Raw genomic sequence first — 13,845 nt, 5'->3', positions numbered from 1 at the left:
TATAGCTGACCCTTTTGATAACTCAACGATAATCTGTTACCGGGATGATAATCAGAATATGTTAAGACTAAAACATGTTTTCAAATAAAAAGTTACCACAATAGTTATAAGCAACAGATAAGTATTTTTAATCAATAACTTAGGCGAATTACTATTGCAATTATCTCTTCTTCTTTTTTTGTTAAAAGGTTTATTGCAATTATCACTTGAAATTGTAAACATTATGAAATTACAAAGTACTATTATATATGCAAAGTCCTATCTAACATGTCCAAGAAAATTAATTGTCTATGAAACGATTAGTTGGCTAATCACGTTAGATAGTTAAGCAGTCGCTGCAACTAGGCAGCCAAAAAACTTGATCACCATCGATTTTTTTTCAGTAATCAATTATAGATAATATAAAATGAGGATTAGAACGAATGATTGCTCACAACAATCATTGCCATCGCACCATAATAAAAGACATATAATTGAAATATTTCTGAAAGGAACAAACTGGTTTGCGTCGACATTTTCATTCGAACAACGACAATGTTTTTGTTTGACTTTTTTAATTAGTCACAATTTCTCTCCATAGGATTTTTCTTTCTCAAAGCAAGTTGGAACCAAGGATTGGTTTGACCAACAAAAAGAAAAGAACATAATGTTGGTTTCCAGCGATTGTCTCATCTCTCATGTTTCGGTTGCGAACCTTATCTTCCGCAAACCCGTCTAGATGTTAAGTCTTTTTTTTTTCACATACACTTGTTGAGGTGCTTGGGAAGGATGACAGTTAAGTAACCCCTTATGTACTCAGTTGTAACAAAACCTGTAAAGTATATTGGTTGTATCAATTTATTGAGTATTATGAATGAATGGAACTAAAAAATGTAATGCAAATAAATGAAATAAGAGAAATTATAGAATAAAAAATGGAACTACGTACCATATTATTCATGCGTTTTTTTATAATTATATTCTATTTTCTCTCATATATTCCACAAGAAATCATTAGAAGTTTTTTTTTCTATTAAATGGTAATGATTTTTGAATCTACAAGAATAAGTATTTCATGCAATTTTATTTCAAGAATTAGTAATCAAGTTGCACCAAGTAACTTTTGATCAACACCATTAAAAGCTCTTATCAACTTTGATTTATTTACTAAAAACCTCATCAACTTTGGTTGAAATGGAAAAAAAAATTAAAATCTTTAAGATCACCTCTGATTCATTTCTATTTTGGAGATTTCTGTTATAAAAAATAGAGATGAAAATTATGCTCTAGTTTATTCTTTTATAATAGAGATGATATATCTGTCTCTAAAAATCAATGTTATATTTATCTCTAAAGTATAGAGAAAAATAATATTGCTCTATAAATAAAAAATAGTATTTATCAATATATTATAGAAAAACACATTAAAACAAATCTTTATTTATATTGTTTTCTGTAACAGAAAATTTTAAGATAGAGACGAATTAAAGATGGTTTATCAATATGATTTGGTTCAGAGGTTCTGGTTTATAAAATTGTACAGACGAATTAGATATTTTACCGAATAAACATATATAGATGAAGCCAAACAAATTTTAGTATTTGATCATAATGTATCAACCGAACCAAATTAAAATGGAAACTGAAATATCCAAAAACCAAATTAACTATAGAATATATTTGACCCAAATTTGAGAGATCTTTACAGTTAAATCACTCTATTATATATCTGATGTTAACCCAACAAAAAAAAACATTTAAAAATAGGAAAAAAAGAAGAAGGTGAGAGAGAGCTAAATAAAAAGGGAGGGTGAGGTAGGAGAGAGTGGTGACCAGGTCGTAGTTTGTGGTTTCGTTTTGCATTGCACGTTTCTTTCTTCTTCTTCCGTTGCTCCCTACTTCCTCTCTCCCTCTCCCAGTCCATCTTACGTTCTTCTTCCTTTAATAACGTCTCTCCTTTCCCCTTTTCAGCACTCCATACCAAACCTCTTCCTCCTCTTCCTCCTCTCTAACCGTTTCTCGTTAATTCTCAGGTACTCTCTCTTTCTCTCTCATTCCCCTGTATCTTCATTTGTTCTGCAATTACTCAATTCTCAACCTTATTTTGAACCAAATCACAGAATTGTGATCAAAACTGCTTGAACCGATTGAATTGTAAAAAAACGTTTTATGGATTCTTGGTTTCTTGTGATCCGTGATTTCTGAGATGGGTTTGGTCATTAGACAACGAAACTCGACCAAATTTGATGACTTTTCCTCATACCATTTCCTCTGCATTTTGTTTGTTTCCTCTGTTTTTTTCTTCATTTGACAAACATGCTCTGCCTGATCAACATTTAAATTAATAATATAATCAAACTTGGGACTTTATTAATAATAATAAATAACAAAGCAAATTGATATTTTTCCTCCATAAATGTATTCAACTTTTTGTCTGTCGTTTTCTTTGTTTTTGATTCTTCTTAAGGTCCCACTTTCACCAAATATTATTACTATTATTTATTTTTCCTCTACGGTGATTGATGTGTATGCTTTTTTGAACTTTGGATTCATTCATCTTTAGTTTCTTTTTTGAACTCTCCAAACAGCTATCTGCAGCTTCATTTTTGCTGTTTCTGGATATTCTTTTGTTTTTTTTTTGTCTGGATACCAAGAAGTTGGTTTTATTTAAGTTTTCAGATTCTTAAATGCTAAGTTTCTCTAGAGCCAGAAGTCAAGGAAGAAACACAAGACCTCTTACAGGAGGTTAGTCTCTAAACTCACATATATCTATTTGATATTCTGGAGCTTCAGAAAAAATGTATATCTTCTTATTAAAATGGTTTTGGAATATTCAGGAATGGATTATTTGGAACCCAAAAGAAAGACCAATGTCATGGGCAGGGTTATCTTGGTCGTTTCTCTAACAGCTTTATGCATTATTATGCTCAAGCACGCCCCCAGTTTCACTTCCCCAACCGCGGTAAACTCCCACTATCCTATTTTTTAGACATGTCTCCTTGAGAGTCTGATTCTTAAAGGGTTCTTTTAGTTTATGTTTTTTTTTGTAATCTCAACTTTTAAGCTCTAATCTGTTGTTTTTTCCCCCACAGTTTTCTCGTAGCGAGGAAGGAGTGACTCATGTGTTAGTCACTGGTGGCGCTGGGTATATCGGATCACATGCTGCTTTGAGGCTTCTCAAGGATTCATACCGTGTCACCATTGTGGTAAAGTTTCTTTTCTTTAACTGGCAAGTAGTTTAAACTGCAATGTTTGGTTTTGTAAAAGGTTATATCTCTGTCTCTCACAAACAGGACAATCTTTCTCGCGGGAATCTTGGCGCTGTCAAGGTTCTACAGGGTTTGTTCCCAGAGCCCGGGAGGCTTCAGTTCATTTATGCTGACTTAGGAGATGCCAAAGCTGTAATCCATAAGATTCTTTTTGAGTATTTTTTTTTCCTGGTATCGAGTTTTGTTTTCTTATCTGATTACATCTTCAGGTAGAAAAAATCTTCTCAGAGAACGCATTTGATGCCGTTATGCATTTTGCCGCAGTAGCATATGTTGGAGAGAGCACCTTAGATCCTCTAAAGTACAATCTCTAGCTCTTTTGTTCATAACATCTCTGCTAGATTAAGTTCTTGTGGCTATATCTAACGACGTAATGTTCATTCTTTTAGGTATTACCACAACATTACATCAAACACATTAGTAGTTCTTGAAGCTGTGGCTAGACACAAAGTGAAGAAACTGATATATTCAAGCACATGTGCTACTTATGGAGAGCCTGAGAAAATGCCCATTGTTGAAGTTACTCCACAGGTACACACTCTCAAACAGTTCAGGAAACTCTTTTCTTTGGCATGTTCATGTCTCATCAGATTTTGGGCAATTGTTGATTCTCAGGTCCCTATTAACCCTTACGGAAAAGCTAAGAAGATGGCTGAAGATATGATCCTTGATTTCTCTAAGAACTCTGACATGGCCGTCATGATCCTAAGGTTCAGTGTTCTGTTTTTTCTTGAAGGTTTATTGACTCTGTTTCTGAGCTGATCATCTTTATGACTTTTACAGATACTTTAACGTGATAGGTTCAGACCCAGAAGGTAGATTAGGAGAAGCTCCAAAGCCTGAGCTACGTGAACACGGACGGATCTCAGGTGCTTGTTTCGATGCAGCTCGTGGTGTGATTCCAGGCCTTCAGGTTAAAGGAACAGACTACAAAACAGGAGATGGAACCTGTGTTCGTGACTACATTGACGTTACTGACCTGGTCGATGCTCACGTGAAGGCGCTGGAGAAAGCTAAGCCTAAGAATGTAGGAATCTACAATGTAGGAACGGGGAAAGGAAGATCCGTGAAGGAGTTTGTGGAGGCTTGTAAGAAAGCGACAGGAGTAGATATCAAAGTAGATTTCTTGCCTCGACGACCTGGAGATTACGCAGAGGTGTACAGTGATCCAGCCAAGATCCTGAGAGATCTTAACTGGTCTGCTCGTTTTACTAATCTTCAAGAAAGTCTTGAGGTTGCTTGGAAGTGGCAAAAGACTCATCCTCATGGATATACTTCTTAAAGATCAAAACCAAAAAAGAGAGTTCTAATTTTTATTTGTTTTAATGGAGAGATTAGCTTATAGAAAGGGGTTTGATTTTTTACATGCTTACAGTTCAATAATTAAACACTTGTGTTACTTGATAGTAGATTATGTAAGAGTTAATACTTGATAGTTGGTGAAATAAATAATTGCTTTATTGGGGTTTATTGTTTTGTGTATTTTTATTTTTTATTTTTTTGAACAAATTTTTTTGTGTATTTTTATAGATTTTGAAATTCATATTATAGATCTGATTTTCATTTTATAAGGTATACCACCTCTCCAATCACTATCACCGGTTGAGAAACAAGCAGCTGCATAACCAAGAAAATGTGAATTAGTTCATGGCGATCAGGCGTAACCAAGAACATATGAAAATATTAAAGCACGAAGACGCAGAGTAAGGCTCATCAAATAAGCTCCAACTTTTTTGAAATATTAAAATAGTACACATGTAATATACGTGTGTGCCCATACAGAAATATGGGCGACGTGCTCAAAACTCCGCAAGGTATACCTGGAGGGGGCATCTTCTATCACTAAACTTTACCCAACTTGGCCTCCTCTTTTGCATATACAAATAACTTTTATTTATTAAAATAATTAGCGTCAACCTTCAGGTGACATTTTTAGCAACAAAAAGGAAAAAAACTTCAGATGACATTTGATATTTTCAAACCGTTTTTGTCTTTATATTTATAGTTAGCTCTATTTCAGAATATCTGTTGTTGCTTGTGATCACAATATTTGAGAATGGGAAGTATTCACTGGTTTGTTTTATTGGCTCTGGTAGAGATCTTTTTCATTACGAATCTCGCTAATGTCCAAGGTCAACAAGGTATTTTATTTCTTCACGGTTATCCAATAATCTTTTGCGCGTTTTCTTTGAACGTAACCAAAGTTAACTTATATTGCAAACTTTGTGTGCATGGCTACATTATCTTTTGGCCTGAAGATTTAGTAACCCTTTTATTGTTTTCCAATGGCTAATACCAGGATTCACCAGCTTAGACTGCGGAATGCCCTATAACGAATCTAGTTATATCGAAGAGTCCACGGGTTTGAATTTCTCATCCGACGCTGGTTTCGTTCGTAGCGGGAAAAGTGGTCGAATCAAGACCGAGGATCCCAGTTCTGTCATGGCATACATAAGGCCATATAAGAACCTTCGGTATTTTCCGGAAGGAGCACGTAACTGCTATAATCTGACTGTCATGCAGGGAACACATTACCTTATCAGAGCTGTGTTCGTGTACGGAAATTATGATGACCTTAAACGAGGACCACGATTTGATCTTTATCTTGGCCCTAACTTCTGGACAAATATAAATTTGCAAGACCAAGTAATTGGTAAGAGTACAACAGAGGAGATAATCCACATGCCAAAGTCAAACTCTTTGGATATATGTCTCCTTAAGTCAGGAACAACAACGCCATTAATATCAGCCTTGGAAGTACGTCCCCTCAGAGATGACACTTATACTACTAAAACTGGCTCCCTGAAGCTATTCTCCCGCTGGTCATTTAACAATTATGAAATATCTGTCTTACGGTAAGTCAACTCATCTTGCCTTATTAGTTACTATTTAGTTAGTTGCTATTGTAGATTAGGCATGCTAAAATACTTTTAACGAAAAAAAAAACTGAACCAATCCGATTTTAAAGAAAAAAATGGACAGAACCTTTGTTAATTTTTAAGGCTACAGATGATTTCTCAAACAATGAGAAAATCACGATATTATTTTTCATCTCACTTTTGCAGTTACCAAAGATAAAACTAAATTATACTAAATTAGGAAAAACTAACATTTCATATCTAACATATCGCAATATGTTCAATTTATATCTGATTTATATGGCCGTGGCAAAACATACTTGAACTTATATGACCGTGCCAAAAACATATCAAATTTATAATTTTTTGGCGAAATCATACACCAGTCGCTACATCAGCTGCCACATCATCTACTTTTGTTCGCAATGATGTTATGTCAACTAGTTTTGCTAACGAAAATGCTATATGTATAATTTCTTTAAAAAAATAAATAAATATTCATTTAATAAAAATATTTTTTTTTAGAAAATCTAAAATTTCATAAATTTTTATTATTTAGTAAAATTAAAAAACATTAACTAATTTATTTAATTTTAATCTTATATAAAGGATATATTCGTAAATGTTTAGATCTTATCGCAAACTGTCGTTATAAGAATTATATATGTGTTGTAATGATTCGAATCCAGTGTTTGGTGTTGCAGTCTTGTTACACTTTATTAATCATGGGTATCTTATTTACATTTAATTTTTTTCTTATTTACATTTTTTTAGATTAACATAATTTAATTAATTAATTATTTTTTGTTAATTTTACTAAATAATAACATTTATAAAATTTTACATTTTATAAAAATTATCTTTATAAAAAGACTATTTAATTTTTCAAAAAAGTAAACACATGGCATTTTCGTCAATAAAATTACCTAACATTGATCCACGCAAACAAAAGTAGATGGTATGGCAACTGATGTGGCGACTGGTGTATGATTTCGCCAAAATATTATAAGTCGGGTATGTTTTGATATGAACATATAAGTTCAGATATGTTTTGGCATAGTCATATAAATCGGGTATAAATTGAACATATCGTGATATGTTGGATATAAAATAGCCGTTTTACCTACTAAATTGTAAATCAAAATTTATATTGTTACAATAGATATCATCCACGAGAAAGTCTAAGAACATAATTTAGATTCAGCCCCTAAAATAAACTTTTAAATTCAAAAACATATCGGTTTTGAGTTTGGCTTTTGAGTTGTATTTACTAAATTAACATAATTTGGAAACAATTACAAAAGGACAGCCTTTAGTTAAAGAAAAAGATTAGAAAAGGACTAGAATTTTAGTCTCACACAATTTCTAAAATCTAAGTGGTCCTTAAATTTTCTTAGAACACATCCAATAATAGTATTAAGAAGAATTTTCGCATTTCAAAAAAAAGTAAATGAAATTAGAATGAACAAAAGTTCTTAGCTATAAGTTTTTAAGAAACTATGAGATACTAAAAAAGAGATATGTCATTCAAATAGATGATTAATTACTTTAAAGAAAATAAAACAGATAAATAATTATAATATTAATATTTTTTTCGTTTTAGAAATTTCACCACTTATTAATAAATATACAGTACATCGATTGTTTCAACAGGTATCCTGTATTAGACACATAGTTGTCCCACATCGGGTATTGGAAGGGATCCTTAGCAATATATAAGATATGTGGGTCACTCCTCTTATCACCAATTGGTTTTAAGTGTGAAGCCCATCTAGCTTAACATGGTATCAGAGCCCGATCCACGCAGTCCAACCCGATCCACATCGATCTGGCCCAAAGTTGGCCCATCGATCTTTGCCTGAGCATTCCGAGATTGATGCTCAAAGAACCATCATCTCGAGGGGGCGTATTAGACACATAGTTGTCCCACATCGGGTATTGGAAGGGATCCTTAGCAATATATAAGATATGTGGGTCACTCCTCTTATCACCAATTGGTTTTAAGTGTGAAGCCCATCTAACTTAACATCCTGATGATGTGCATGATCGTGTGTGGAACACAGACTTTTTGGACGATGAATGGACAGAAATAAGCACCATTACCGATGTAAATACTACGAATGGTTTTGATGTGCCACAAGCTATTATTTCAAAGGCGTCCATACCCAAAGCCCTTGAAGAACCAGCCAATGGCATTTCGGGAACAGGTAACAAAGGCAAAATAATTAGAAAATTTCTTAATTCATTCAAGTTTGGTCGTTTAACGTGGGAGAAATATGGTAGAAACCCTTCTTCTTTTTTGAACTGTTAGACACATTTTTGCACCCACTATATATACAAGAGATCGTTTTCCAAGTGTGACCTCAATACATTACTATTTAGGTCCAACACTTCCCATAAAAGGTTCTGGTAAGTCATTGAGCAAAAACTGGACGATGGAAACCCAGGACAATATTCACTTGTACCTTCATTTTGCTGATATTCAAGAGCTATATCCCGATACCATCAGAGAGTTTAGTATTTCGTGGAATGGAAACATTATCATTGCTGACTACAGGCCTCCAGAGTTCATGGTTGATACTATACCTATCAGAAGTTCAACAACATGCGACGATGATAATTGCTACGTACAGCTTGTAAAAACTAACTTGTCAAATTATCCACCATCAATTAATGCCATGGAGGTTTTCTTGGTACTCCAGCTTCCTCAGTCAGAGACTGATGAAAACGACGGTTAGTCAAACTAGGATTAATTTTTAATTTTTATGTAGCTACGTCAACCCATAAGGTTAAACTATTAAACAACAACATGGAAAACTTTCTATACACAGTCACTGCATTCAGGAAAATCCAAGCAACTTAGAGCATGTTTATTGGTAAGACCTACTTAAAGCCCTTAGTGAATTTTTAACTCTTAAAAGTGAGATAAGCAATTTTGTTAAGGGACACTTGCTTATAATGGTTTAATGGTAGGTGCTTCACTTCAGTCTCTGATTCTTCCATTCTCATGATTCCCAAGAAAACAAAACTTCATTGCGTTCCTAAATCTATGGTAAAATAAGAAATGAAACCGTTAATTTCTCCACTTATCATTGTGCGCGGCGAACAATCAGCCGGAGAAAGAATCTGGAGCGGTGAGCGAGCGCGACGGAGAGAGAAATGGATTCGGTTAACAAATCGCCGTCGAAGAGAACACGCGGCCGACGAAGCAATTCCGAGCTGTACGACTCCTTCTTATCGATCCTAGCTCCGTCTGATTCCATCCGTAAGGAGTAAATTCGAGGCCATGCTGAGTAAGGAGGGAAATATACAGAGAGCAGAGAAGAAGAGAAGGGGAAGATGAAGGCTCTGCAACGAAGACAAGGTGAAGCCACTCTGTGTTTAACACGTGTGTGCTAAGGGACGTGCCTTCTATATCTTAATTAAGCTACATGCCTTAGGTTTTTATCTATTTTTCTTTTTCTTAAATCCCTAATTACACTAAGGGACTCATTTAAGAGTCACCAATAAACATGCTCTTATGGTTTAGAGAAAATGAGTTGGCAAGGAGATCCATGTGTACCTACACAGTATATGTGGACTAGTCTAAACTGCAGCAACACGTTTCCATCTATTCCACCAAGAATCACTTCCCTGTAAAATCATGCCGACACTCAAGTTTTCTTGTTCAAATCAGTAAGTGTGTGTAATGTATCTTAATAATGTTCTCTGATCTTCACGCAGAGACTTCTCTTCCTATGGATTAAATGGGACAATAGCAAGTGACATACAACATTTTAGTCAGCTACAGATCTTGTAAGTCTCCTATCCCCTCTTTTTTGTTTGTTTAAAGTCTCCTATCCCCTCTATATTTACTTTTCAACGGGTAGGATATTGGGTAAATAAAAGATATAGTTTGATCATAACCTCATTTAATTGCCTGTTTAAGGGATCTGTCGAATAACAACTTGACAGGAAGCGTGCCTGAATTTCTCGCCCAAATGAAGTTGTTGACGATCATGTAAGTTCCCCTTGGAGTAGAAAACAAAATATTTAGTTTGGCTTCGTACCATATAATGTTTAATTTACATTTGACAGAAACTTGAGTGGAAACAATCTTAGCGGCCCAATTCCTGAAACCTTACGTATCATGCAAAAGAAGGGGCTAAAACTGATGTATGCTTCTCTTTCTCTTAAACAAACTTTTATATGATATCCAATACCGCCTCTTGTTTAATTTTAGTAACATCAAAATACATATATTTTTTTAAAATATTAATAGACTTGACGGAAATCCAAAGCTCTGTTTGGGTCCATCTTGCCAAAGTGATGGAAATAACAAAAAGAAATGGCTAGTACCCATTCTTGCATCAGCTGCTTCGGTGGGTATTATTACAGCTGTGCTTTCTATCATTATTATGTTCTATAAAAAGAAGAGGTCTTCGAAAGGTACGCTTGCGATTATCATTTATCAAAACTCTTTAAGTACTTAGAATTCAGTATATGAAGCGTGATTATAACTTCCAGGTCTACGTCCATCTATTGTGGCCAACAAGAAAATCTTTACATATGAAGAGGTCACGGTCATGACAAATAACTTTGAGAGAACTCTTGGCCAAGGGGGGTTTGGAGTCGTGTACCACGGTAACTTAAATGGGAATGAAGAAGTTGCTGTTAAAGTGCTATCTCAGTCCTCAGCTCAAGGCTATAAGCAATTTAAGGCTGAGGTACTTTCACTGCAATTAACTCACAGATTCGAAGAACATGTATGTATGGTTTACCAACTTTTAAATTACTTTTGGTTTGATAGATTGATCTTCTTCTGAGAGTACACCACGTAAACTTGGTAAGCCTTGTTGGTCACTGTGAGGAAGGACAACACTTGGTCCTCATCTATGAGTACATGTCCAGTGGAGACTTAAAAGAACATTTATCTGGTAATGACTACCTTATTTTCTGCCTAATAATTTACAAAACCAATGATCGTCTCTAATGGAAAAAAAGAAGAAGAAGAAGATCGTATCTAATGTTTTAACACACATTCACATCTGTATGAGTACAGGAGAATGCGCTAGCTCCCCTCTGAGTTGGGAAAATAGGCTAAGAATAGCTGCAGAGGCAGCTCAAGGTTGGTCCTAAGTTTACAATCCCTATGTAATAAAGCATGAGTCCCCATTGCATTATCTTTTCCATAACAACAGATGCAAAATTTTGAGATGTTCTCTTGTTGAATTCCATAGTACTCCTTTTATGAGTTATATTACAGGACTGGAGTACTTACATATCGGCTGCAAACCACCAATGATTCATAGAGATATCAAATCTTCGAACATACTTCTTGATGATCATTTCCAGGCTAAGCTTGGAGATTTTGGGCTTTCAAGATCTTTTCTAGTAGGAAGTGAAAGTCATGTGTCAACAACTGTTGCTGGAACTCCAGGTTATCTTGACCCTGAGTAAGTGAATCTATATATAGCCCAACTTCTAATAAACTTAAACTATGTCTTCCATTTTTCCATTTGGTAATATTTTACATATAACTTGTGCTATAGATATAACCGAACAAACTGGTTGACAGAGAAGAGTGATGTCTTCAGTTTTGGAGTTGTGTTACTGGAGATTATCACAAGCCAGCCAGTGATTGACCAAACTCGTGAAAAGTCGCACATAGGAGAATGGGTGGGATTTAAGTTAACCAATGGAGATATAAAAACTATTGTGGATCCAAGTCTCATGGAGGATTATGACTCTAGTTCACTGTGGAAGGCTCTTGAGCTAGCAATGTCGTGCGTGAACCCATCCTCGTCTGGAAGACCAAGCATGTCCCGGGTTGCTAATGAACTACAAGAGTGTCTTTTATCTGAGAACTCGAGGAAAGGGGGGAGACATGACGTGGACTCCAAAAGTTCTCATGAACTGAGCACAAGTTTTGAAACTGAACAGAATCCTGATGCACGCTAGTGCATGCCGTGAATCCCCAAGTGTGTTTGAATAACAAAAGTATTTCTACTGAGTTTTTGTACTCCATCTGTCAGATTTGGTTTGATCTATCAAATATACTTATAAATATGACTTTCAAAATTAATTGATTAATGCTTAGACGTAAACCTTTATAATTTAGATAAATAAAACAAAAACAAAATTGAGAGACGAGTTTGTTCACGAAGCCAAAAATGGGTTTCTTCCAAAAACATTCATGGTCCACTGTTTTAAACCGTGACATCAAACTCTCTTCTCAAACAAGATGAAGATAGTAGTACCTCCCCAAAAAGGTGGGACACCGCTGATAAGGATGGATGAACAGAATCACACCGGCACTCCAGATATCAGCCTCTGGTCTATAGTTCCGTTTCAAAACTTCCGGGGCAACATAGTATTCGCTTCAGACAAGATCCTTAAACTTATCTCCTGCATTCAACATAATCAAGTTACACCACAGATGAAAGTAATATAGAATGTAGTATCACATTAGCTTGTTTTGAACCTGGTTTAAAGAAGACAGATAGACCAAAAGTCTGTAGCTTTCAACGGGGAGTTCTCATCTTTGCTGAGAAAGAGAAAGTTCAAATCACGGTGCATCACCACCCATAGAGTGACAGCTATGCACAACCATCACCATCTGCCAGCACAAATCCGCAGACGTTGAAGTGCTATTATTTAGAGATAGATTTGAGCAGATGCTTTAGTAGAAGGTAATGGTTGAGGTTTTGCTCGAACGATGATGAGAGACATGTCGCGTCGGTAGACGAAATTGGTTGGAATCAAAAGCAAGCAATTAGGTGGAAGCTTTTTGCTAGAGTGCTGCTACTTATGATGTTTTGATGTGATGAATGTTCAAGTTCTTGAGTTTACTTTTTGTAAAATTAAGATATTATAACCTTTTTTGAAACTAAGATATTACATCATCCGTCTCATCTTAATGTTTATGTTTGAACATTTAATTCTTCAGTAATTTATCAATACCAAATAAGTTCAGTACAATGCAAATCCTAATAAAGTTAATATTGGTCTTGCAACTATACAATTGAATACAATCCAACATAACAAGAACAAGAAACGCAGTAATCTTGTTTTACTTTAAAGGCACTAAATTAAAGCTTAACAATCACAAAAATTAAAAGTGGTTGAAGCTAACTTTGCCTTACTGTTAATTTCAGTATAAGAGTAAACAACATTCATTTTAACAAAAACAAGAAACTAAACATGAAAGTCCTTGAACTTTAAGATATGCCAAAAGAAGTTCTGATAGTATGAGTTAGTGAAAACATATATTGCTTAACAAAATCTTCCGTCTGGAGCTCTAACTAAAACTAGACACATCTATATAACACAACTATGACTCCCTTAACAACTTACAACCTATCAAACTCTAGAAACCAAGAAATAATTAAAAGTATCTATATTTCCACTCTTATTGAGATCTTGTGAACATAATGTTGCTCAAATCATCTAACTTGCATAACAATGCATGGCTAAACTTCAAAAGCTTAAACTTTTGACATGAAAACAAGAACAACCAAATCACAAAAACTTACGAGGTGTTATATTGGACATGTTTAGTGGGGTAATAACATTGTGACTAGACCAATGAATCTATTGCCAAACTGCTAATCCTCACAGTAACATCATTTATAAAAATCTTAATTCTATATGTTTAAATCAATGCATTTCATATTTTAAAATATTATACATTTTACTTTTAGTCATAACAATCTTAATTCTATAATAATTAGCGAATTTCTATTTTTGATACTGAGAAA

At 34.6% G+C, this 13,845-nt stretch overlaps 2 protein-coding genes across 5 annotated transcripts; both read left to right on the top strand.

Annotated features, from left to right (window-relative positions):
• Positions 1–1,749: 1,749 nt before the first annotated feature.
• Positions 1,750–4,718, top strand: LOC108815839 (probable UDP-arabinose 4-epimerase 3). 4 transcript variants are annotated; one of them, XM_057003102.1, is made up of 10 exons: positions 1,770–1,815; positions 1,951–2,012; positions 2,659–2,724; positions 2,817–2,941; positions 3,072–3,185; positions 3,273–3,380; positions 3,458–3,549; positions 3,638–3,779; positions 3,864–3,958; positions 4,032–4,718. In XM_057003102.1, the coding sequence occupies exons 3-10, from the start codon at positions 2,667–2,669 to the stop codon at positions 4,528–4,530; spliced, it is 1,233 nt and encodes a 410-aa protein (XP_056859082.1). In that variant the 5' UTR covers positions 1,770–1,815; positions 1,951–2,012; positions 2,659–2,666; the 3' UTR covers positions 4,531–4,718. The 4 variants fall into 4 exon arrangements, with proteins under 4 accessions (XP_018443861.1, XP_056859081.1, XP_056859082.1 ...); XM_057003100.1 differs by having other exon boundaries at positions 1,813–1,843; XM_018588359.2 differs by having other exon boundaries at positions 1,750–2,012.
• Positions 4,719–5,304: 586 nt separating this feature from the next.
• On the top strand, positions 5,305–12,192 carry LOC108815817 (probable LRR receptor-like serine/threonine-protein kinase At4g20450). The gene is given in 13 exon segments (XM_057003099.1): positions 5,305–5,389; positions 5,548–6,095; positions 8,112–8,291; positions 8,521–8,843; positions 9,607–9,741; positions 10,035–10,106; positions 10,184–10,261; positions 10,368–10,534; positions 10,613–10,812; positions 10,896–11,022; positions 11,148–11,213; positions 11,352–11,541; positions 11,638–12,192. Coding segments are annotated over 13 exon segments (2,580 nt in total). The 3' UTR covers positions 12,047–12,192.
• The last annotated feature ends 1,653 nt before the right edge of the window (positions 12,193–13,845 follow it).

Source organism: Raphanus sativus, chromosome 2, assembly GCF_000801105.2.
Source record: "Raphanus sativus cultivar WK10039 chromosome 2, ASM80110v3, whole genome shotgun sequence".
Taxonomy (NCBI): Eukaryota; Viridiplantae; Streptophyta; class Magnoliopsida; order Brassicales; family Brassicaceae; genus Raphanus; species Raphanus sativus.
This window is presented reverse-complemented; position numbering and strand designations above follow the sequence as displayed.